This window comes from Magallana gigas, chromosome 2 (assembly GCF_963853765.1).
Source record: "Magallana gigas chromosome 2, xbMagGiga1.1, whole genome shotgun sequence".
In the NCBI taxonomy this organism is placed as follows: Eukaryota; Metazoa; Mollusca; class Bivalvia; order Ostreida; family Ostreidae; genus Magallana; species Magallana gigas.
Genome location: NC_088854.1, coordinates 16,831,214 through 16,858,069, shown reverse-complemented (window position 1 = coordinate 16,858,069; position 26,856 = coordinate 16,831,214). Strand labels below are relative to the sequence as shown.

The window sequence follows — 26,856 nt, the reverse complement described above, 5'->3', positions numbered from 1 at the left end:
GATAAACTCGATGTTTGTATGCTGAAACATTGTTTTTCAAGGAAACGAATTTATTTATAAATACCGTACCTTAAAAATAGTCAGATTTTGAATAGTACGAACAATTTAGGTATTTTTTGTAGTCGTATGTATTCCTACGCCAGAGTTCGATATAGTCTCGTTCAACCAGACGCTCGGCTGTCTCCGACAAGCAGAGTCTCGGTAGTCGGAGAGCCGAGCGTCTGTTTGAACGAGACTTAAGTTCAATATTGCTTGGATCCAGACATGTGTACAATTTTTAGAAATATTTCGATTACTGATACATAGTTTGATGGAATTGATTCTACCTTTGAATATTACACAACATCATTCATATGGGGTTTTCTCAAAATTCTTGTCGGGAAAAGTTCGAGAATTCATATTATAAAAATTGCGTAATTCAAATACAGATTAGAAACTACTTGCCATGCAAAATAACGTATTGTTGATTTAAAAATTAATCGTAATCGATAAAATCAACTCCCGTCAGTGCCTCAGTATTTTGATTAAAAAGATTTAACCCTATATATCCCTATGTAAAAATTGACCCCCCCCCCTCCCAATTGTGGCCCCACCCTACCACCAGGGATAATGATTTGAACAAACTTGAATCTACACTTCCTGAGGATGCTTCCACATGGGTAACGGCTTTTCTGGCTGATCAGTTTCTGAGAATAAGATCTCTAAAGATTTTTCTCTATATATTCCTATGAAAAATTCAACCCCCCATTGTGGCCCTACCCTAACCCTGGAGATCATTTGAACAAACTTGAATCTACACTACCTAAGGATGCTTCCACACCAGTTACAGCTTTTCTGGCTGATCAGTTTCAGAGAAGAATATTTTTTTTAAAAGATTTACTTTATATTCCAATGTAAAATTCACCCCCCCCCCATTGTGGCCCCACCCTACCCCTATGGATAATGATTTGAACAATCTTGAATCAACATTTCCTTGTGCTTCCACATGGGTTAACAGCTTCTCTGGCAAATTGGTTTCTGAGATTAAGATTTTTCTCTGTCTATTCCTATGAAAAAATTCAACCTCCCATTGTGGCCCAACCCTACCATCAGGGATCAGGCTTTTTGAACAAACTTAAATCTACACTTTCTGAGGATGCTCTCATACAAGTTACAGCTTTTCTGGCCAAATTTTTTTTGAGAAGATTTTTAAAGATATACTCTATATATTCCTATGTAAAAATTTGACACCCCCCCCCCTTGTGGCCCCATCCTACCCTCGGGGATCATGATTTGAACAAACTTAAATCTACACTACTTGAGGATGCTTCCATAGAAGTTTCAGCTTTTCTGGCCAAATGGTTTTTGAGAAGAAGATTTTTTAAAAATACCAACAAATTCTCGATGATTTTTATTTATCTCCCTTTGAAAGTGCTAAATGTAGGGCATGGCCCTTTGTTTTAACAACCTTGAATCCCCTTTACCTAAGGAGGCTTAATTTGTGCCAAGTTTGGTTAAAATCGACCCAGTGTTTCTGGTAAAAAGTCGAAAATGTAAAAAGTTTATTGACAGACAGACGGACGGACGTCGGACCAAAAGTGATCAGAAAAGCTCACTTCAGCTTACAGCTCAGGTAAGCTAAAAAAAAAAATGAAGATTATTATGTCGAACTAAATTCGATCGGGTTCGGTGTTTTATTGTCGCTAAAGGAAAAGCAGGTGCGCATGAGTTCACGGAATTCCAACATACCGGTGCGTGATCGTGTCGGCTGATAGATGTGTGGTAAGTGTCAATTAGGAAAATGTTATTTTCTGCTACAAGTAAGTTGAAATATGCTTCGTTTGTCTCGAAATAGATGGTAGACTTGAAATGTATGCTCAACATTATTCATAATCATTGCACAGAGAGAGAAATTTGGCGTTGTCACGGTGTTACATAAATTCAACTTTTTACTCATTTAGTGCATGTGCCCTTTTGCATTGCGTTGTCTCGGCATGCCATTTAAAGGAATGGTTTTGTAATTCCTTAATTTGTATTTGGAGAGCTATAGTCCACACTTGTGGTACAACCTACGTATGTTGACACTTGCATCGACTGCACGATTATTTAGTTTTGCTTCGTCAATATTTGTTTGTTGTTAAGGGTGTGCTACGGAATAGTGTATAGCTTGCACTTAAAGAGTGGACCATGCAAGACAACTGCATTTTTAAATACTTACCATTCATATAAATAGAAAATAAAATATATATAAAAATTTATTTATGTCTGATATAAAGAAAAGATTTTTTTTAAAATTTATCAAGTCTTTTTAGGAATATGATACTGAGGTTTAACAAATTCAATCTATTTCAATAATGACTGAATTCAGATTTATTGATTATGAAACTTTATTGAATAAACTTGTCTTATTAATAATTGATTTATTTAGAAATAAAACTCTCTTATAAATTTGAATTAGGCTTTAAATATAAGGATAAGATTTTCATGCTTCAGTTGGCAGATAATCATTCCTTTTGTAAGAGAACAAGTTCTGTAATATTTGCATCAATTGATCATCAGAATGTTATTTAAAATGTATACTTTATAATTTTGGGTTACTGATGAATTACTCAATTTACTAAAAATAAATGCGTAAAATGTGACAAATTTAGAAAAAGCTTATTCATATGAGTCATGAAATAATATCTTTTAGATAATTTTGTTTGGATTGTTGTATTTTCTGTTTGAAATTCTTCATAGGCATGTGCATTTCTGGAAGAGATAATACACCGACGCATACATGCAACTCTTGGCTAATTTCAATAATTTTTAAGAGATGTTATTTCATTTAGATTATGAATTACTCTGCATGAACTAGTCAACTATAAAGATTTTTGTTTTTTTAGCGATTATATTTGAAAACAAAGCAAAGATTGATTGTTTGGTCTATTACATGTATATACTTGAAATTGGGAAGTGATTGAATCAGCTGGTTCCTGTTCTATGTATTTATTACTTCTGCTTTGCCACACAATTACATGGTGTTTATTGATAGTCTAGCTGTATGGATGATCTAGAATCTTACTCAGGCAGTAGATTGAACCAAAAAAAAACCCATAAAAACAATAAGAATTTAGATTTAGAGAAGGCATTGAATATTAGAACCATTTTAACAAGAGCTTGGACTTTGTGTAGTAAAGTCAAACGGCAATGTGACATAGGCCTGTCTATTTCATTGTAGGCCACTCAGCCATGGCTCTTTGAAATCAACAGGATTTGTCTGGCTTTAGAGCAAAGACTAAGCAATCGGTGTATATTTCACTTGAAACCAGCATCATTTTAACTTGTTTTGACGCAAGAAATAGATCATTACATCCTACTGAAAGTCCAAGATCTTGTTAAAGTGGTTCTAAAAGTACTACAGTGTAGTGTAAATAATAAAGTGTCAGGTCTTGTAGGTTGTCCACAATCCAGGGTGACATGTTATCTGATGAGGGTGGATATTGTTTCTGGATTGTCTGCTATGTCATGTATTTTTGTTTATTTAATGCTTGAACCATAACAAAAAAGGTAAAAAGGAGAAGAAAAAAAAACAAGTTTTCCCCAGGCATCCAATTTTGATGCTTTAACTTATGAATGTATTCAAATCAAATACTTTTATTCTGTTGATCTGTCTGTCCTGACTCCATTTATGTATATTAATAATTACTTGATTAGTGAGGATTGCAAAACATTAGGATCAGCCAGGGGCATCAGCTTATAACGTACTGCACACACATTTTGGGCATTAAACACAGGTCCATATAGGATGGGGAAATTGTGGATCTTTTTGGTCAAGTTGGGAAATATTTAAGGAATAAGGAATCATTCTTTGAGTATGATGAGGTGATAATTTCGGTCAGGGCGTGATCAAATCCAATAAAGCCCGAAGGGCTTTATGATAGATTTGATCACGCCCTGACCGAAATTATCACCTCATAATATTCAAAGAATGATTCCTTATTACTGATATTTACATAATTTTAAGCCATCGTAGGATTAAATATTAGAATAAAAATAAGCAAACCCCGCTGGCGCCTCAATTTGGCGTCCTTTGTAGTTATGGGTTATATAGTGCAAAATCGATATACATGTATAGTGTTATCACAGGCAAAGACACTGGAAAAGTAAATATTTCATTATAAGACTCAATTATGACAAACATTAGTCAATAATATACTGAAAGTATTTCAAAACTCCTGTCTATTGTGTTTTTGAAATCATTTTCTATTTGCAAAAATTAAACTAAATCAGTATTACTTTTTAATTCATTTAGCGTCTCCCAAGAAATGAATCAAGAAGGAACTTAATTGCTAAACATGTACTCTCTCTCTTTTCTCTGTCTGTTAAAACTTGTCCTCTTGCCCTCTCTGTTTTCTCTCCCTCTAATGATTTATTTAACATGTATGCTCTCTCTCTCTCTCTCTCTCTCTCTCTCTCTCTCTCTCTCTCTCTCTCTCTCATATTTTATTTCATTTCGTTAATAAAGCTTGAAAGGCAAATAACATTTTTATGATAAAAAAAAATACTCTGAGGATCAGAGAACCCTAACTTTGCTTGTGTACACTTTAGACCTTAATATGTTTAGTTCTCAAATTTAAACCCTCAAATGTTAAAGTTTATCAAATATATCCACTGTGACCTAATATTGGATTAATGTGCATGTTGGAAACCCTATCTGTTATATTGATCTGTGTGATTATCCAGACACCTGTTTAAGATAAAAACATTTAACAGACTTTTTAATAGACAAAGCATTATATGGGTGGATTAATATAAGGTGTTTGGTGTGGCATAATAGCGGATAGTATGTGTAATTAACATAGGAGGCATTGTTGTGTGTTTTGAACATGTGATTTTAAAATAAAATTAGGTGAATACATGCTCTCGGGATTGAAACTGTAAGCAGAGTTTGAGAAAACCATTTACCGGGTATATCCATCCAAAACAAGAAATCTTCACACTCATTTCAACAAGAAACCACATGTCTGCTGGTATTATGAAAGTTCATTCATTTAAATCTGTCTTAATCTGATTAATTTCAGGTAATACTAGTGGCTCAGTAAGCTCGCACAGACATGGGTAAAGGAGGGAAACAGTTGGGCACCTATTCCTACCAGGAAGTGTCCAAACATGACAAACGGGATGACCGATGGATCATCATCAATAACCAAGTATATAACATCACCAACTGGGCACGCCGCCACCCTGGTGGCTCTAGGGTCATCGGGCATTATGCAGGACAAGATGCCACTGTAAGTTAAAGTGGTGTAATCATGTTCTCCTGGTTGTACATGAAGTCAGGGAAATTGTCAGGAAGATGTATCGCTGGTAGTCCTTGATTATAAAACAACTTCCTTGTAGACATAGATCACTGTAGATAGAGCAGAGTCACATCATTAAACTAATCACATAACCATATTGATTGCAACTGTAACAACCTCATCAGAGAAAATGACCTGGTATTGAGGACAAATCCTTGCAAGTTCAGGGTTGTGTAGAATCTCACGTATGCATCAAAAGTTTAAATAATAGAGGGTATCACATATGGAAGGTTATGAACACTCCTACACCATATTACAGGAAGGGGACCTACTAGCAACAGAAGAATGTTTCATTTTAAAAGCCCACCTAAAAGAATGCATTGTAGATAAAAACTGGGTGGGAATAAAAGGAATTTTAATTACTTTTATGCATCATATATATAGTGTGAATGATCTGTTTATTTTTTTGGTATTCTTATATAATGAAGTTCTCAATCTCAAAATACTTTGTGAAAAAATATTGTAAAATCACTGCCCTATACAGAACTCTGCTTTATGTTTTGGTACAATATTGTACAATGTCAGATGTCAGTCAACTAAAGACAACTATGGCATCAACTTGATGACTTTTAACAGCTTTATGACACACTATCAATTCTTTAGCATTCCATTGATGATTGTAACAAAAATAAGAAATTACAATTTATCCCTGATTATTAAAAACCACACAACGTTAATCTAAACTGATGGAATGCTCATGTTGAGTATACAAGAGGATATAGACACAGCTTCACATCTCTATTCCAGCATTTTGTAGAGCTTAGACATAAAACCCAGCAGTATGAATGTTGAGCTTTCAAAAAGTTCATAACTAGGATACAGGTAACCATTCACAGTGAAATTTAAATATCTTTGTATAACAGTGGATGTGTTTATAGGACATTTAACTTGTGTGGGTGAACCTGAGGAAACTAAACTAAAGGTTATGAGATATTCATTTGGCCTCATGATTACTCAAGGTATTTCAAGGTCGTTCTGATTTCTCAATCGTTAGAAGGTGATTTAAACATGCCCTGATCCTATACCTGTCTGAACATTACAAAAGCTGTTAAGTAACGTACTACTTTGAGGACTAATGGAAATTTCATAATTGGCAGAGTCACCATGCTTTTGCAGTTATGAAACATGCTCCTTTGGATAAATGTAGTCAACATTTTAAGTCTTGCTTCGTACATTTCATTTGATTTTTTGTTTGTTTTTGCTGTTAAATGCAAGTTAGGACTGTAATTTGACATTATACATGTACGAACGAGAAACAGAAATAAATACCGCTAGAAGAATAGCCATGACCTGATATCATTATAAATGCACAAATTTGTACCATTCATTGGAGAGGATGAAGAGATATATTAAGTGTTGTTTTGAAAGAAGAGAGAGAGCTTGTTTTCCACCGACATATTTTTAAAAGAAGTCCGCTGTGCAAGATAAATGAAAGATGAAAAAATGAAGCTCTCCTGAAATTTTTGTTTTATTTGTTAAAAGTATTCAGGACAAGATTTCCCCCCACTTGCAATAACCAAAAATTGGAAAAGGGGCACATTTTTATGTACACAAAACACTAAATCCAAGAAACAACAACTAAATAATTAGAGGGTATCGTTTTTGCAGCTGACTTGATTGAACAAGTTCTGACCTTTTTACAGGATGCATTTAGAGCTTTCCACAATGACCTTGATCAAGTTCAGAAGTATCTTTTACCTCTACATATTGGAAGTGTTCAAAAAGGGGAGGTCAATACAAATTACTCTCTGGAGAATGATTTTAGACACCTAAGAGAAACTGCTGAGAAAACGGTAAGTTTCAATGTTTGAGAGGTACAAATATTTTTAAAATATATTCTAAATCCAAAAAGCTATTAAAATCTTTTATATATTGTTTGTGACATTATTTATTACAGTGATAATTAAGGTTCCATGAGTGCTATATTAAATAGGTTAAAGAACAAGGGAGGGGGGAATGATTCAAATAATTCTGTAATATACTGTCACATACATGATGCAGGTATCTTTATAATGATTGCATAATTGATGTTTTTTTATCGTAACAATCAGTGTTATTTTCATTCAAAAGGAAATAGTTTTTGTACAGATGTCAGAAAAAAAAAATGAATTAAAAATCTATTGAATTTTAAAATAAGAATACATCTGTTCATTGTAGACATAAATTATTCTATTATATTTGTCTTCATTCTTTAGGGTTTGTTCAAGCCCAGTTACCTGTTTTTCTTCCTACACCTGGCTCACATCATTGCCATGGAGGTGATGGCCTATTTAACCTTGTACTACTTCGGTACAGGGTGGATACCATTCCTAGTTTCAGTCTGTCTCTATTCCACCGTGCAGGTATGTAATCAGAAAAAAAACCCAAAACAATTTGTAAACCTTTTAACAACTTAAATAAAGGATAACTGTATTTGAAAGATTTCATTGATGTTATTGATTTTGTTCTATTAGTAAATATTTTGTTAATGTTTATAAAGTATTTTACTTGTTTGTTTTGAATAAATACATGTACTGTACTTATACTTTAGAAGTTGAATATTAACGCTGCAGTTGCCCTCATAAAACTATTGTTTTACCCTGATTATTGGCTACCTAATATAATGATACTAATAGATGTTTTTACAAAAAATATAATATATGAAGGAAAAACAACAATAAACAATATATTTGTTAACTTGTCTTTAAATTGATTTATTATAAAATTCTTTAGTGAAGAAAAAATGTATTCAACAGAAATTGCACAAAATTTGTTTCATAACTTGAAGAATTATATTTGTGGCTTCATTTATTTACTGGAATGTAAAATTTTTCAGGTGTTGTTAGAAGTGGGTTTTATTGATTTTTACATTGATTTGGAAATACACTGTAATTGATACATTAGCAAAGTACAAAGTGTAACATAAAGATATTGGGAGGGAAGCTTAGATAACAACCAATGTTGTTTTCACAGATCATTGGGTATTCTTTGCTTTTTTTCTGCCTATGCAACCAATCTCAGGTTTAGAACTCAAAGCTAGAATGTTCTTCAGGGAGTAATATATCAGACTTCCACCACAGCTGGTGGCAGCAGAGAGAAGTGATCAATACATGGGTTGCCATGTCATCATTCCCAGAGCCCTATTAACATACTCCATTTCTCCATCAGTGATTTATTTCATGTCATACATATTGTAGTTATAGGTCTCCCAAATAAGTTTGAAGACCTATTTATTTTGTGGTCAAGAACTTGGTATTTTATTAGAGATAGAATAAATGCAGATACAAATGGCGGTCCATGAAAGTGACAACATTTTGAATTATGAGATAAAAAATATGAAATGATTTAAATTTGATATCAAGGAAATCATCACATGCAGTGAATATGTGTTAATCACTGTTTTACTACAAGTCTTGCAAGGGAACTGGTCATTTGTTTTAAAGATTACTGTAGTACTTAAACTAAATCTTTTTTCATCTTAAATATGAGCTTGAGTGTATTATACATGTACTAATATAGATCTCATTATCTTATAGTCTTTGATGGATTGCAAGTATTTCAAGGAATCATCATTTTTTAATTTTAATTTATTATTAACATGAAAACATAATTAAAAAAAATATCTTAACAAGAAATATGTTTCTGCCAAGAGATATTCAAATGATTTTTGACAGTTTTGATTAATGCATGCATGCAGGGTATCAAAGATTTGGGTTGAACTTTGTTTTATCATTATTTTCTTTTCACTCTTAAAATACACATTTTTGTACCTAACAAAGCTCAGTGGAATGGAAGATGATCACTACGTTACTTGGTCAGCATCTCTACATTTTGTTCATTGGTGATTGTACATGTACTACACCTTATGAATGAACATCTTAGGTTAACTTGTTCTAAATAACTACTGTTAATTTTTTGTAGCACCTGAAATTCTTAATTGCACTTATAATCAGAACAGATGAACAGAGATTATTTACATTTAGCTACTAAGATTGTGAAATTTGTTTTTCTTAACAAAGTGGCAATGCTTAGGATATGCTTTTGACATTCCAAATAATAAGGTAGGTCTCTGCTGAATTTTTTCTGACTGAAGGAGATTGTAAAACTTAAGTGCCATAATTTCTGACATGACCGATTTGGCCCATGGGCCTTCTGTTTAATTTTGTTTTCATTGATTTGGCCTTTGTTTCAATTGCTACGAAGATTGTAGCAAGTGATAATGATGTACCTACAGCAAATATTATACAAAGAAAAGATAGAAAATTGTGCATTCATTTGTAATAAATCTCTCAGAATAGCTATGTTAGTGGTCTGTGGACCAAGTCTTGTGTTACCAGTAGGACAAGCAAGCAGGACCTAAGCCAGGCTATTGTTTGTTTTCAAGGCACAATGTGGTTGGCTTCAGCATGATTTTGGCCACTTATCTGTATTTAAGAATACAACCTTTGATCACATGGTCCATTTCTTTACTATGGGATTTACAAAGGTAACTGAATGATGAGGAAATGGAATTGCTTGTTCTGGTACTGCATTTGCATCAGAGCCAACTAACTATTGCTGCCTGCTATTCCATTAAATGGAAATCAACAGTTAGTTTGGAAAAGCTTAGCTAGAGAGAATGAGAAAAAGTAAAGATTAGCTGTCCTTAAGGAATATGCTAGAATTATTACCAGTTGGATTGTCTGTGATGCAGAACAAACGAATCAGAGCAATTTCCTCTCTATGTTGTTTCTTGGCATTGTCATTTTAGCGGTGATTACTGAGCTAGAAAAACACAATAACACATTCTCACATTTACACTCAAGCTAATCATAACCTAGCACCATGTTTTGCTTGCTTGTGCATGATTAACCCAATAACCCTCTATACCTCGTTTCTTTCCAACAGGAAGTGTGTCCAAACCTTTGGGGATGGTAATGTTACCCCACTTGCCAACTTTGGTCTCTGCGACTGAATAAATAATAATAACTTCCACTGTTGATTAAACCTCTTATAAACCCTTTACTTGCAGAGCCAGGTCGGATGGTTGCAGCATGACTTTGGACATCTATCTGTTTTTAAGGCCAGCTGGCTCGACCATCTTTTTCATTTTTTAACAATAGGATGTATCAAGGTACTTGTTAGGCTGGTTGGCATACTGAAATGAAATGATGCCAACCATTCTGTTTAACATTCAATTCTTTTATTTCCCCTTTTCTCTTTTCCTGTGCTCTCTAAAGGACTTGTAAGGTGCCATTAGGTGATGTTTACAACAAATTTTAAAGAATTAACTGGTATATTAGAGTTACATGTACTAAAATATAAAAACCTTCAAAAAAAATAATATTAGAAAACATTGAAGCATGGTCCATTAATAAATCTCTGCAATTTTAATAAAACTTAATATTCATGGATCAGGAGCTGTTTATTAATGACAACATCTTGGCTTTCCTACATGATAGAAATAGTTTTATGTAATCAGCAGCAGAGCTACTGGTATGGCTTAAGTTTAGTATAGCTGCAATTCATTCATTTACCAGTTAAAAAAATGTATAAATATGAATAATTTTTTTGTAAAGTAGAACTTGCATTTTAATATTTAGCACCAATTTTAAATTTAATTGATAATTTTGAACTACTTTTGACCACTTTTTAAATAGTTATATGCAGTAAATGTAGTAGAATGATATAAAATACTTAAAACTATAAGGAGGCCACAATTATAAAATTTTTTGAACAACATTTTCAAAACTGTAAATACTAATAAGCATAAAATGTCATTGAGGTCTATCAATACTGATAAGCCTTCTATGTAAAATAATCTAATAAGAACTTTCATACTAAATTCATTTATGAATTTTTAGTTTCAGGGAGCACTGAGTTTCAAAAATTGTAATTGGTAATTGTATTTAGATATATTTGAATGTTTTTTGGGATTTGAAAATTAATAAAGAGATGAAAAATGACAAAAATGATGTCTGAAATCATATAAATAATACATACTTATATATTTATATTCATATTAATTAAAACAGTTGTAATTATTTTCCAATTGAAATTGACAAAAAATAAGGAAACTTTAATGCACCAGAATTATTTCATGAAATACATTTAAATACACGTGTAAATCAAAGAATTATGCACTTTCACCACAAGCTTTTGTTCCTATAATAAAAATTTACTCAAGTAGTATGAAAATAGTATTACGCAATGTACTACAGCAAAACTCGAATACAACAAACATGAATATAGCGAATTTACGGCTGTAACAAATTATCTTATTATATATAAATATTTCGGCAAATTTCTTATAAAAACCCATAGAAAATTGCCGTATATAAAAAACATGGCTATAACAAATTTAGGGCTATACCAAAGTAATTTTAAGACCCCGCTTGCAAATTTTTAGTGTATTTTATCATTTTTATTACAAATATTTTCCATTTCAAATATCATTTAAGATGCGTGCAATTTTCAGATGCATATATGATATACTCAAATTCAAATAGCATACGGATGGTTTTTTTTTAAATTGAAGTGACTATATATTGACATTTTTTGTAAATGGCAGTAATGCTAGGTCAAGATAACTTACTATAGTTTGAAAAACTGTAAGCTAATTATTTTATAATGAATTTGCTACAATATTTCTTACGAATTATTTGTTAACGTTTAGCGAATTACAGCTATAATGAAATTTTTTCAATGGTTCCATGAACTTTGCTTTAAACGAGTTTTGCTGTATATAATTGGGGTAAACTTTAATTATAGAAACAATTAAGTGCCTCTGATTTCTACCCTTAAAACATTACTTACCACTCATCCTCAATATACTGCTACACCACATGGTTAGGAGTTTGGTCAAGTTTTATTTTTATTATTTACAACTTTAGTTTTTAATGATCAAACAAAATTTGAGATACAGAGTTTGCAATTCTTTGTTAGCATAAGCCATGTTTTTGTTTACCGGTACATTGGTTTCATATACCAGTTTTAGTTCTTATTCAAGCTGATTTTTCTATATGCTAATTAATTCGTTTTATACAAAAATACACAAACCCTGGGATTTTCTTCTATGTTTAAAATGTAAGCAAAAACATGACCTAAGATTTGTTTGTAATTATATATAACAAAAGAATTTTGAGCTCTATATCTTGCTTATATCTTAACAACTTACACTCTAGTTTTAGTTTTATACTATAAGAAAAGTTTATTGAAACATTGTAAACATTAAAAATGAAAAAAATAAATTTTGACCAAAATCGTGACTTTGCCCCTTTTACCAATCATTATTGAATATTTAAGATTATTTCCCAATATCATTAGTTAAAGTGATTTATTGTTGTGTCGTGTGTATAATGTATCCACATAAAAATGTTAATGTTGCAAGATTGTGTCTTTAAAATTTTATTTGTATATTTTTTTTTCTTGAATGTTTTTTTTCCTTGTTTTTTTTTTTTTTTTTAATTTTATTTATTTGGATTTGTACACATGCCAACAACTCAGGTCTAGACAAAAATTGATACAGTATCAACCCAGCTATAATACAGTAATCAGTAATGTGAAAATAAGCTAGGAATGTGTGAAAGTAACAACTTATCAACAATGTCATTTTCTGTGGCATTTACTCCTAATCTCTGTAAATTTAAGTTCTTGCTGTGAAAAAATGACTCTTATTAACATATCTCTAAAATTAATATAATATATCATGGCCAGAATGCATTTTGCATGGCAATTATATACAAATAGCATTGTGAATGCTAGAAATGTATATCATATTTAATTTAAATGAAAGAAATTTTATTAAAATTGTTTTTTTTTTTAAATATATGATCATTTGATTTTCGAAGTTGATGCATGTTTTAGGAAACCATACATGCTTAGGTTAATTAGAGGTTTTCTCTTTTAATAAGGGTGCTTCTCCAAGCTGGTGGAACCATATGCATTATCAGCACCATGCCAAACCTAATGTGGTAAGTACCGATTGCATGTTGACTGGTCTAAATTTTTGGCTAAGTACAGATCAAATATATTTTTTCCATTCAAACCAATTATCTTAAAAAGTTGTAGACTTTCTCCTATTTTCACCAGCAGAATCGGTCCCCTTTCAAAGATAGAAATATTCAAAGTAAATAGGATATCTATATGGAAACACAAAAAAACCCTCAAAGTAAATGCATCTTGGGCATGTTAAGAAAAGGGATCCGTTTTTTCATCCAATTGATTGAGTTTATTTAACCTGTATGCATATCATGCATTAATTGTAATTCTACTACAGTTATTGCCGAGATCAAAGAGATGCCGCGGACATTATTCTCCAATATACCACGAACGTCATCAGTGAATTATCAGATCAGATATACCTATTTGTATCGCACTGATCATGAAAGTATAACTTTAAACCGTAAATTTTTTTAAAAGCATGTAAATTTCAAGTGTTAGTTCCAGTCAAAACGATGTGTATTGCCTCAAATGTTTATTTTTAAGAGATCAATGCGGCTGTTCCTAGGACCTCCCTACCACATTTTCACTGCGTGTTTTTACATAAAATATATCACGTGTAGTAGTAATAATCGTATTAAATTGCCCTCAAAATATTAGGAACATGATTCAAAGATATTTTATAAATAAGTGAAGAGTATTAAAAACCCCAAGAAAAATTCTGTCGTCTGCATGCGATTCCGTTGATCGATACACATGTAAACATTACTAACAAAACCGTTGGGGTTACACGGAACAGCCGTCAAAATGACCTAGATCGTCTCTCTATAGGAGAAACGATTTGTAGAAATACTGGGCTGTTAGTAGAATAGAAATAAAGTTCTTGTTATCGTGAATGTTGCAGGATAACTTCCTCGGTCTCGAAATGTTGTTTGAAATATAAAAGCCTCGGCTAACGCCTCGGCTTTTATATTTCAAAACAACATTTCTCGACCTCGGAGGTTATTCTGCAACATTCACGAAAACTCGTACTTTATTTCTCAAACATATCACACTTGTCAAAGATTAGTGGAAAAATGTACAAAGGTTTATTTTTGATTTACCAAAACATTTTTGATACCATATTTCCATGAGTTATAGCGAATGTCAGAGTTGTAAAACAAGCATATACACATGCATACTTATAACCAAAACTGTCATTTAAAACAATTTCAAATTCTTTATTTACCAATTAAGGGCCCTCAAGCGGCAACATGAAGATTGTACATACAACATCCAATGTACATAAAACATTCAGAAAACAGTACATAAAATTTTATGTAAAAGACCAAGAAGCTTTAGTGATTTTTTTTAAATACCTGTAAATTAATGCATGCATAAAAGATTAATACTAATTTAAATGTTAAACTAATAAAATGTTTTATCTGCAAACTTTCTTGTAAACTGAGAACTACTGGTAATTGTCTATATAAGCTTGCATGCGCTTAGTTTGTGTTTTAAAAAGGATCAATGTAATGTCCCTGTATTTGTCAATATTCTTTTTTAAAACACTAACAATGTTTTACCTTAATGTATAAAATGTTTGCATATTTCCTTTTGAATTCTAGATGGGCAAGGACCCTGACGTGAGGGTGGACCAGCTGTTTGTTGTGGGAGAGAAAATGCCTCTAGAGGTATACACACTAACAAATAATAGCAGTCATGTAGATTCTTTATTAACTACTGGTTAACTCGTATCAGCTGAAAAACAAATACCCTAATTAAAAGACGAAAAATTTTGGTTGGGGATTATAATTTCTTTACAAATGTGTTTTGTTCAGAACTTTAATCAAAACAAATTAAGTTCCTGATGATTTTTTTTTTTATTAGTAAAGGGTTATGATTATAGAATAATTATTTTTTTAAGTACCGTAACAAAATCAAATTTCCAAGAAACAATTTTATATCACAGATTAAAAAACATGCTATCCTTACAAAATGTTATCATAATTGTACTTTATGTAAAACATTTTTAAAAACTTTCTTTTATTTCCAAATTACCTTTGACTTTTTAAGGTTGCAAAGTCAAAGAAATCCAACATGCCCTACAATCAACAGCACAAGTACTTCTTTTTTAGTGAGTATTTTCAGCTGCAAGATATAAAGACATAAAATTCCTTACTGATACTCTCTTAGTAACAATGAAAATCAAAAGGATACAGTTTAAAGAAATTTATTGTATACATATATTAATATTTCTAATACTTTTATTATTCAGGAGGAATAATAAAAAACTGAATGCTTCTATTAAATCTATTAAAGAAAGTAATTGAAATACACCAATTTTGTTTGATCAAGTAAATTGACTTCATTTTCCATCAGTCAAAGTATGGATATATATGTAATTTAAGAATTTTAACATTTAGTAATTTCTGCTAATTTTGGAGTGTTTTGTTTTGTAGTTGGTCCTCCTCTCCTGTTCCCTGTGTATTTCCAGTTTATGTTGTTTAGACATATTTTCACCAGAAGGCTATGGAAGGTGAATGCCATTTATTTTTCTATAAAACTAGAAAAAAAATGTCAAAAGGGGGATGTTTAATTATGACGTCACGTGGCATAAGAACACTTGGGGTTATATAAAGAATTTATTACCTGACTGATATCCAATGCATATTGAGCTGAACATGTGATATTATATAAATAGTGCCTGTTTGGGAGGGTAACAGTTGAAATTGACACCCCGAGAAAACCATTGTCAACCGAGGAGGAAGCGGAGGTTGACAATGGTTTTCGAGGGGTGTCAATTTCAACTGTTATCCTCCCAAACAGGCACTATTTATTTTGTTATACTGAATGTCTTTTTTAAAATTTTTAAGAAAATTTTACTGCTTTTATATAGGAATAACGTGAATTCTACAGCGAACCGTACGCGCATAATTTTCGCGCATGTAACATTTTTTAATGTTACCCGTTGCCAAGTGCGTTGCTAAATCTGAGGGTAATAGTAAATATTATTACCTGCATCTTAACCAATCAGATTTCAGTATTTAACATGAAAGTATAACAAAAACAATTATTACTCAGATTTGAGATTGAGTTCTTAAACCTTGTTGATGGATTACATTTCAAAATAAAAATTACTTCATTTGACTAAAGCAGAAAGCACATACTGGTGCATGCACATACCTTATGAATACCCAGTAATCATTGTAAAAGATAAGTCAAATATTGTATAGTTAAACTCGGTTATACATGTAGCAAAGTCCTAGGGACCAATGGATTTACGTCGTTATAACCATAATTCATTATACATGTATCTGTATAACGAATTAGTAATAATTATCAAGCAAATTCACATTATGCATGTTTTCTTTTACCAGACTACAATTTTTGCTAATTGAAGCTTAGAATGAAAATACATTCTTTTAATAGCTTTGATAATCAGATTGTAAATTGAAGAATTTATGTGAAAATAAATTCATTCAAACTGCATATTATGAATATGTTAAATGATAATGCAAACTTTTTAAACAGTAAAGAAATCAGTGTTAAATTTTGTCATTATTCATCTCCACGGGACTTAAAATCAGTTTGTTATATCCGTAAATTCGTTAAGTTCTTATTAATTTTCACCGTAAAATTTTGCAAAAATTTGTCAAGAATTCTACTGGGGACTCAAAAAAAACTTCGCTTTCCTTGAGATTTCGTTGTATCCCTGTTAGTACTAAACAAGTTTTTTCTGTAAAGCTTTTAAAGTCAATTTACACCATATTACATTTAAAATGAAATAAATGTTGGTAATAACAGTATACATGTATATTGTTGACTGGAAACCAACTTTTATTCATGACAATTTTATTTTGAAATTAATCGAAACTGAACTGGTTCGAGGTGACTGATATGCTGTTTATCTATTTGAGAATTGGTTCGCAGCGAGAAATAATCACTTTGAAAAGGCTCTCACAAACCTAGCAAATATTTCTTGCATGCAAATAAAAGTTGGTTTATAATAACCTTCATAATCATTAATTTTTCTTCCTATATTACATGTATATCAGCAGAGTGTATGTTTTTCAATGCATTGTAGTAGTGAATTGTATCTGTAATTTATTTTATATATTTCAGGATTTCATTGTGGTCATGGCCTTTTATGTGAAATTTTTCTACCTTTATACATCAATGCTTGGATTAGGATGGGCACTGGTTTACTATGAAATAATGAGGTAACATTCACTAGGCATTTACATCATTGTAGTACATACAGTATTTCCTTTATTCTGTAAATATCAAATTAAAAACAGTAAAACTTTTTTTGATTAATGAATGATCTTTATTGATTATCAAAAAATATGATCATAAGAGTTTATTTTAATTTTATATTTAGAAAACACTTGATTTTGAAGACATTCATATAAAAAAAATAAGAATAATGATCCAAGACTGTATTTTTGAATTTATAGGGTGCTTGAGAGTCACTGGTTTACCTGGGTCAGTCAGTCAAACCACATCCCTATGGACATAGATCGTGATACCGCTGAGCCATGGATCAGGCTCCAGATGAAGGCTACATGTGATATTGAACAATCCTTCTTCAATGATTGGTTCACAGGACACCTTAATTTCCAAATAGAGCACCAGTAAGAATTTATTTGATATGTTAAAACCATGCAATCTTGGATAATCCATGATGTACCGGTAATATTTAATTTTTCCTAAGTGATACAATGACACAGCACCGAATGGTTATATCAAAATGTTGCAAGATAAATCTGCTTAAATTTGACGATGTTTTGAATTAATACCTGACATTTTTAGCTCACCGAGACGAAGTCAAGGAGAGCTTATGCTATACCCTCGGCGTCGGCGGTGGCGTCGGCGTCGGCGTCGGCGTCGGCGTCCGGACCTGGTTAAAGTTTTTGTTGCAGGTCCTGTATCTAAGCTATTACTTGTCCTATCTTCACCAAACTTGCATGGATGATGCATCTGGACCTACTTATGGACTTGAAAGACTTGGATGCTGAATCTGGGTCCTAAATTTCAGATGCTGGAGGAGGTTAAGGTTGTTGGACCAGGTTAATGTTTTTGTTGCAGGTGCCCTTTGATAGCAATATCTTAGTTACTGCTGGTCCGTACTTCACCAAACTTACATGGATGGTGTGCCTTATGATACTGATGCACCAGACAGGCTTGAGTGCTGAATCTGAGCTATATGTTTCGGATGCTGGAGGAGGTTAAGGTTTTTGGAGCAGGTTAAAGTTTTTGTTGCGGGTGCCCATTGATAGCAATATCTAATTTACTACTGGTCCTAACTTCACCAAACTTGTGTGGATGATGTGTCTTATGATACTGATGCACCTGACAAGCTTGAATGCTGAATCTGAGCAATAGGTTTCGGATGCTGGAAGAGGTTAAGGTTTTTAGAGCTGGTTAAAGTTTTTGTTGCAGGTGCCCTCTGATGATTATATCTTAGTTACTACTGGTCCTAACTTCACCAAACTTGTATGGATGGTGCGTCTTATGATACTGATGCACCTAACAAGCTTGAATGCTGAATCTGAGCAATAGGTTTCGGATGCTGGAGGAGGTTAAGGTTTTAAGAGCTGGTTAAATAAAGTTTTTGAAACAGGTGCCCTTTGATAATGATATCTTAGTTATTACTTGTCCTTACTTCACCAGACTTCCATGGATGGTGTGTCTTATGATACTGATGCACCTGACAGGCTTGAATGCTGAGTCTGGTTTCGGATGCTGGATAAAGTTAAGTTTTTAGGAACAGGTCACATGTTTAATAGATGATAGTACTATTTCAAACTTGCATAGTTGATTTAACTGTAATATGAATGAATTCCAGAGGTAGCTGCAGATGCAGAGCTTGATCTCCATTATCAGGGATGCTAAAAAATAAATCTTAGTTATTACAGGTCCTAACTTCACCAAACTTGAATGGATGGTGTGTCTTATGATACAGATGCACCTGACAGGCATGGATGCTGAATCTGAGCCATAGGTTGCGGATGCTGGAGGAAGTTAAGGTTTTAATTGCTAGTGCCCTCTGATGATGATATCTTAGTTATTACTGGTCCAAACTTCACCAAACTTGCATGGATGATGCGTCTTATGATACCAATGCACCTGATGGGCTTGAATGCTGAATCTGAGCCATAGGTTGCGGATGCTGGATGAGGTTTAGTTTTTTGGAACAGGTCACGTTTTATAGATGATAGCTTGCATAGTTGATTTAACTTTATTATACCCCCGCAAACGAAGTTTAGGGGGGTATATTGGTTTCACCCTGTCCGTCTGTCCGTCTGTCCGTCTGTCTGTCTGTCCGTCTGTCCGTCTGTCCGTCTGTCCGTCTGTCTGTAGACGCAACTTTGTCCCCCCTATAGAATTTTTTATTACTGCATGGATCAGTTTGAAAATTTGTACATATGTTGAACACCATCTGAAGATGTGCACCTGCAATTTTTTTTAAGATCAGACAAGATTTAATGATTTTATGACAGTTTTCATTTTCCTTATTCTATATATTGTACACTAATGTTGAAAAGTAAGGGAGGTAATCCTTACAGATTTTATTAATTAATTAATAGAAAACACTCTAAAATATATTTATATAAATACATCCAGATGGAGTTTTTTGTCTTTATGTCTTAATTAATAAAAAAAAAATTATTTTTTATAAGTATTCTATCAACTGACAATGCAAAGTTTTTGTTTGTCAATGATAAATTCTTAGGAGCTAATGAGAACATCAAAGACAAGTGTGGCTGAATTCATTTGTCCCAAGGGAGCCATTATCTGAGCCATGGTTCAGATGGAGCATGTGTTTAGGGGAAATTGATAATCTGTAAAATGGGTGATGGTTTTGGGGCTATTTTAAAACTGTTTCATGTAAACCAAAAGGTCTATCATTATAAGGAAATAAATAATATAATTATTAATAAAGAAGTTAAACTATTTTTAGAGGTTGTTTAAATTTATTTGTCAAGTAATTTGATGAAGTGACCCTATTGGGCATTAATTTAAATGAAATTCAAAATTACTGATATGATTGAAGTGTTTTGGCAATTTTAAAATTGTTTGTAATATTAAATTTTCTTTTTTACATATTTTTACATAGTATGGTAATTATGGTAATGTTTTGGGAGTTTATTAAATTTAACAAGCTCATCAAAGAAAATCATAGTCCTATGGGATCAATTTTCTGATTTGGAGTTCAATTGTGCCATAGGAGAAAGTGAGGAAAATTTGAAACAACTAATTGCATCTGTCAAGACTCTTATTAGAAAGATATTGAAAGTTTTATCAACAGAAGAGCATTGCTTGGCTACCGGTATTTCTATTCACTGCAAAGGGAGGGGTTATTGTCATTTTGTTGGTTTTTCTTTGAATCAATTAAATTAAAAAAATATATCATCAAATACATACATTTGTAAATGTATTACTGTTATAGATATGTATTTACAGTGAAATTCTGACAATTTTGATTTTAGTTTTTCTTTGTTAACTATTTTTTTTTTTTTTTTTACATTTCTAGAATTTTTTTTTTGTATGTGTTCCAAACCTTAATTATTATTCAATTCAATTATTTGTCCCATTTGAAATTAGCCTAGCGGGGGTATTAGTTCCATTAGGACAGTTCTAGTTATAAATTAAATGCAGAGGTTGCTTCAGATGCAGAGCCGGATCTCCATTATCAAGGATGCTAAAGGAATCTCCTACCTCACTCAAACCAGCTCGATAGATAGATGTGTTTGTTGATAAATGATTAACATGATTCCTATAATATAGTATTGTATGATATGAAACAATATTGTTTGATATGATACAATATGATATCATATGTTATATTATAAAAAGTTATAGGATACGATACGATATGATATTGTATCAATTTTTTTGATATTTTATGATATGATATTGTATCATGATATTGTTATGTATAGTATTGTATATTATGATACAATATTGTATAATATTATATTGTATTTTTAATATATTATTTTATCACATGATACAATTACATAAGATTTTGCAAAATATTATATTGTATCCTATGATACAATATTGTATATTCTATAATATGGTATCATACAATATTGTATAATATGATATTGGTTTCAGTAATATAGAATTATATCACATGAAATTGTATTATATGATATTGTAATATTATATAATATTGTATCATACGATATTGTATGATATGATATTGGTTTATATGATATATTTTCATATCACATAAAATTGTATTATATGATATTGTGATATATATTATTGTGTCATATGATACAATATGTATAATATAATAATGTATGTTATAATATTTTACTTTATCACATAATATTGTATCATTTGATAAGATACAGTGTTGGAATCAAATTATATTGTATTATATGATATAATATCATATAATGTATCAAATATGTTTCAGTGTCATTCAATACAATATCATACTATATTATACAATATAATATCATGTTTCAGTGTTATGATGTATTATGTAATATGATATTTAATTTTATATCATTGTATTGATTAACATATGAACATATGATTATCATAAAAAAAAAATTTATCAGATGATATTCGATATTTTGTCAAAACAGAATCCATGAATATCCAAGATCATAAAGTATGATTTTCATATAAAATGATAAAGGTGGTCTTATGAAGGTGATGTCTCATAAGGGTGATGCTCCGTCTCGGTGAGCTTAGTAATCTATGATTACCTATGTTTTTTTATTTTGGTTTACTCAAAGCAGATAAATCATAAAAATATATGAAGACATATGAAAAATTGGTGTAGGCTCAATTACATGCTGTTCAATATCTATCTGATAATCATCACAAACATTTTATGTACTCTTACAGCATTGTATACATTAAACAGCATGTCAGATGTTTTGAAGCTTGCCTGTTAATTTGTTTTATAGCCTGTTTCCAACCATGCCTAGACATAACCTGTACAAAATCCAGCCTCTTGTTCAGTCCCTCTGTAAAAAGCATGGAATTCCATACCAAATGAAAACCCTCTCCCAATCCTTCATTGACATTGTGAAGTAAGTATGGGCCTCATATATGCTCTTTACAGGTATTTTTCTGGATTGAACAGTATGAAAAAACCAAAAAGGAGGGATAAAATTGTATAAATACCGGTACATGTAGTTTTAAAGATAAGGCTTATATCCTTTTCCAAATTAAGGTTATTGGTCAAATATATTAATTATGATTGAGCTTCAATGGAGAATGAACATTGATGCATACCAAACTTTTCAGTCAAACTACAAATGCAATCATGGTATATTATATCAGAAGACTAGGAACCATTCTTCTTAACTGACCATTTTCACCCTATTTTCCTTGCAGATCCTTGAAGCACTCAGGACAACTATGGGAGGCAGCGCTGCATGCACACCATGTCTCTTGAGCAAATGACAACCAGTCAAAAGTGCCTATTCATACAAATGTTTTGAACATGACAAAGCTTGTGTAATTTTTCTAATATACTGTATACATATAAAATTGTTTTATATTGTTGTTTGACAATGGCAATATTCATTTTCCTGGTGCACCAGCACAGATCTAGAAATTTTGGGAATTGAAGTTTTACACAATTCTTTCTTCTTCACTTAATGTTGATTTGTTTTTGATTTTGACCAAAGTGCTGAAGACAAAGCTCTAGCTATATGAACAAAGCTAATGACATCCAATCTGTTTAGCTGGATTTTCATAATTTATATTTTTTTATTCAATTAGAATATTTTGGATTTTGGTTTTTCTTTTGTACTTTCTGCATGTTTTATGTAGGTGTGATTAATATATACCTTAAATGTTGAATTAGTAATATTTTATAAATCTTTTCTCTGTTAAATTGTTTCTCTATTATACTAATTGTATTGTGCTTTGCTAAATACATGTTAAATCATTACCTTGTGTTGTGTGTTAATTGTGATATGGAATACAAAGATGTGGAAATGCTAACATCAAATGAATTACCAAAATCGATCGATTTCTATGTGGGATGCTTTTATTTAGAATGATGGTAAATAGTAAATAAATATTTTAAAAATTAGCTTATTTCAGTACCAGTAAGAATTTGGACAATTCTGCAAAATTTCGGTCTACGGAACTCAGACTGAATAAGCCATAAACATTTCCTAAATGCATATGCATAATTACTTCTGTTGACAAATGGACAGACTGTAGAAAACTTTTGGCCAAAGAGATAGAATGGGAAGCTTTTGCTATTTCCTTGGCATTGGCATATAATTCAACTTTCTGGAGCATTTCTTATGTATGAGATCTTACTGGTCTTGTCTTCACCAAACTTGGACGGATTATGTACCTTATGACATTCATATGCTTGATAGACTTGGATACTAAATTTGAGCCACATTATTTTAGATTCCTGGAGGAAGTTAAACTAAGTTACCTGTCCCATCTTTACCAAATTGTCAGATGGTTGATGCATCCAATGATATTAAACATTTCAAATTGCATAATTGTTTATTATATCAATAAACAAGAAATCACATGATATAACAATGATTCAGATCATAATATATTGGTGTATATTATTGATTCATAATATGAAACGGTTACTGTATTATAATGTGGCATAATATTGAGGGGTATCATATATTATAATACCAGTTGCCACCATTTTTAAATTGCCCAACTCAAATACTTTAAAGGAAAGAGCATAAATTTGAGGTCAATACTGTAGAATGGCAAATAATCACGATGGTAATAATTTCATTATGTTCGAGATTTAATATTTTCCCACGAAATTAAACCCATGATGAATACTATCATTAGTTTAATAGTTTTCAAAAATGTTTCAATGCTTATATTCTGATCAAATGATTTTTAAGCAGCGTGAAATTAAAACCATCGCGATTGGTACTTTAATAGAAATCGTGAAATTTTAACACCGTAGAATTTAAACGACTTACAGTAGTCGGACTTGAGGATGAGCATTGATTGGGGGGGAAGTGGGTGACAGCAGGCCAGGTTTGTTAAAGTAGTTTACTGTATTTAAGGATATTTTAGCATTGAATCGTTATTTTTTGTAAGATGACTGGTGGTGTGCTCACATATTAATTAACATGTTGTAAACATTTGTTTGCACATACCGGTGAAGTAACGAGACAAAATATGTTTGAAAACATACCAGTAATGATTTTTTGCTTAAACATATATATAAGGAGCATATGGCTCAGTGGTCATGGGCATTAGGCCAGAAACTCAAAGGTAGCTGGATCAAGCCTTGCTGTGGTCACTGGATGTCGTGTGTTGTACCCATAGACAAGGCAATGTATCTACATTGTCTCAGTCTACCCAGCTGAAAATTGGTACTGGCTTAGTTAACCTGCCAAAGACTAGTTTCCCATCCAGGGAGATTCAATCACTCTCATCAGCTTGGCACCAAGGAAGTCGGGGATAAGCACTGGCCCGACTCTTCATGTCTGAGAAAGATGCCTTGTCTGTGATTAATATCTCAGAATCCATTGCATCATTAGGACAAGTTTAAATTAATGGAACAGAAACGGCCACATCTGTGAATTTTGACGTCTAAATAAATCTCATATACAATATACATGTAGTATCCTAAAATATTATAGTAGTATCATATAATAATGATATTAATCCTATTGCAGAAGATTGATCATGTTTATACGGTACATGTACTGATTTTCTTTTTAAGGTGAATGCTTGAAGTTTAAAAATTTCCCATGGGAAAGATGAGAAATAAAAATCAGATAAAAGAAAATGACAATTGACAAGTCATCTCCCTTTGATTGTTCACCCATCAATTCCAGATTTCTAAAGTGTTTTTCTCAAGTTACAAGTTTAAGAGGATTGAAATTCACAAAATATTGAATAAATATCCTTGGATAATATTTACTCATTAGTTATTACATGTAGTACTATTTACTGTTAAGTCTTAGAATGACTTTACAGATGGACTGATAAACATTGATTCATTGGCAAATGGCAATTTCACAAAAAAGCACTTAAACACATTATAGCTTCCGCAAATTTGTATTTCAGTTTCCGTTATATGATATAATGGAAACTAAAATAATGATATAAATTATATCACTAGACTGAAGAAAAAATCAGCATTTCTAGTAAAAGTCATAGGAATACATGTTACATAGCACTAATAAATAATAATTAAACAATATCCTTTCAAATATGACATTAAACAACAGTATTGAATGTGTACATATCTGCTTTACTTGAAAATAGGTACAAACTATGAATACAAGTAAACTATACATATTATCTATGGTTGCTGGCATTTTCGGAAGAAACTGAAATTATTTTTCAGAGTTCCAGTTCATTGTTAACTTTATGCGATCTGTGTCGCAAATGCGACTCAATAATTTCTTTGTATTCAAAACGTCCCAGAAGCTGATAAGCGAGGGGGAGCAAATGTTCCATAATAGGATGAAGGACATCTCCTCCATAGGAAAATAGGTCAATGCCAAGTTCAAGTCCCTCCCCATAATCACATTCATCATTTGCAAACTGTACAAGTGTCACAAGTTCTTGAATAGGGTCCATATTCTTGTCTCTTTCCTTTTCAGTTTTACTATCCACGACTTTCTTCAACATTTTCTTTAAATCAGCTGGTGTTTCCGGTACTGGCCTATAGCCAACCTCATTCTGGTCAACAGGAACAACAATTCCAGCCCCATGAAAACTCTTGCAAACAACTTTTTTATTGCGTTGTTTCATTGAAGGGCTTTGTAAGGCTAAACAAATGCCTTTGGTCTGCGCAAAGTTAACCAATTTACTCTGGAAATGTTCCATCTTTTTCTTCTTTTCCTGATCAGTAGATTTTGCTTTTAATGTTTCATCAATGATATTTTTCACAGCACCAAATATGTTTTCTCCTCTAGGCACTATGTTACATGAATCTGCTGCTTGGTTCACAGCAACAAACACTGGCATTTCTGAAGGAACATCTCTGAAATATCCAATATGGAACTGAGTTTTGTCATCACCTCTAATAACAGTCATAAATTCTGGAGGATCATAGTAATAGCGGTAGTGCAAGAGGTAGTTAGGTCTTCTTCCATTCTTGTTTCTGCTGATTCCTTTATGTTTTCCCGCAAGAATGTCATATGGTCCGACTAGCTTCCAACCCAGGAATGAATACATTGCGTTTTCTGGTTGTGATTTATTTTGCTCTTTGCAAAACTCCCAAAATTGGTAAAAATCTTCTGGCATTTCCATGAGATACTTTTGCTTAATGTTATCTTTAACATTATCGGGGGATGGGATGTCTTTATCCATTTGATCTGAATCAGTTTCTTCTTCTGCTTTGGCATCACAACTGCTTTCATTGGGGCTCTCCGATGCCTCTTCAGGATCATTGTCTTTTGGCGAATCCACACCTTTAGTTTTTTTCGTTTCATTTTCCTCTGAATCGATGACATCATTCGCTCTTTTTCTTTTGGGATTGTTTGCTTCCTCATCTGACTCTGGTGAATCATTTGGATGTCTATAATCCCGTAAATGCTGTGGATTCTTTCTATAACAATTCCCGCCATATCTACACGGTTTCTTCGACGCCATCTTTGTATATACTGGGTAAGTTTAAAAACCGTAAATTCTTTGAAATTTCATTTTTAAAAAA

At 32.1% G+C, this 26,856-nt stretch overlaps 2 protein-coding genes and 1 long non-coding RNA gene across 6 annotated transcripts; 1 reads left to right on the top strand and 2 right to left on the bottom strand.

Moving 5' to 3' along the window:
* The first annotated feature begins 1,615 nt into the window (after nucleotides 1-1,615).
* LOC105318549 (acyl-CoA 6-desaturase) lies at nucleotides 1,616-23,133 on the top strand. 4 transcript variants are annotated; one of them, XM_011415749.4, is made up of 13 exons: nucleotides 1,616-1,761; nucleotides 5,043-5,252; nucleotides 6,965-7,114; nucleotides 7,517-7,663; nucleotides 10,312-10,413; nucleotides 13,193-13,252; nucleotides 14,828-14,893; nucleotides 15,276-15,336; nucleotides 15,662-15,738; nucleotides 17,325-17,422; nucleotides 17,660-17,836; nucleotides 22,139-22,264; nucleotides 22,572-23,133. In XM_011415749.4, the coding sequence occupies exons 2-13, from the start codon at nucleotides 5,076-5,078 to the stop codon at nucleotides 22,630-22,632; spliced, it is 1,302 nt and encodes a 433-aa protein (XP_011414051.2). In that variant the 5' UTR covers nucleotides 1,616-1,761; nucleotides 5,043-5,075; the 3' UTR covers nucleotides 22,633-23,133. The 4 variants fall into 4 exon arrangements, with proteins under 4 accessions (XP_011414051.2, XP_011414050.2, XP_034302423.2 ...); XM_011415748.4 differs by lacking the exon at nucleotides 10,312-10,413 and adding an exon at nucleotides 9,685-9,786; XM_066075275.1 differs by having other exon boundaries at nucleotides 1,705-1,799.
* On the bottom strand, nucleotides 5,163-5,562 carry LOC136272763 (uncharacterized). Its single transcript, XR_010710827.1, has 2 exons — nucleotides 5,457-5,562; nucleotides 5,163-5,371 (listed from the first exon to the last, which is right to left on the bottom strand). It is a non-coding gene; the product is annotated as an uncharacterized lncRNA (long non-coding RNA).
* Nucleotides 23,134-25,425: 2,292 nt separating the features above from the next.
* LOC105318548 (histone PARylation factor 1) lies at nucleotides 25,426-26,828 on the bottom strand. Its single transcript, XM_011415747.4, has one exon. The coding sequence runs from the start codon at nucleotides 26,793-26,795 to the stop codon at nucleotides 25,539-25,541; it is 1,257 nt and encodes a 418-aa protein (XP_011414049.3). The 5' UTR covers nucleotides 26,796-26,828; the 3' UTR covers nucleotides 25,426-25,538.
* Between the last annotated feature and the right edge of the window lie 28 nt (nucleotides 26,829-26,856).

What these genes read in the sequence shown, in the direction of transcription:
- LOC105318549 (XM_011415749.4), top strand. Translation starts at nt 5,076, where the DNA reads ATGGGTAAAGGAGGGAAACAGTTGGGCACCTATTCCTACCAGGAAGTG. An exon ending in GTCTCTATTCCACCGTGCAG is followed by an intron (nt 7,664 to 10,311) that starts GTATGTAATCAG and finishes CTTTACTTGCAG; the next exon opens with AGCCAGGTCGGATGGTTGCA. An exon ending in GTTTACTATGAAATAATGAG is followed by an intron (nt 17,423 to 17,659) that starts GTAACATTCACT and finishes TTGAATTTATAG; the next exon opens with GGTGCTTGAGAGTCACTGGT.
- LOC105318548 (XM_011415747.4), bottom strand. Translation starts at nt 26,795, where the DNA reads ATGGCGTCGAAGAAACCGTGTAGATATGGCGGGAATTGTTATAGAAAG.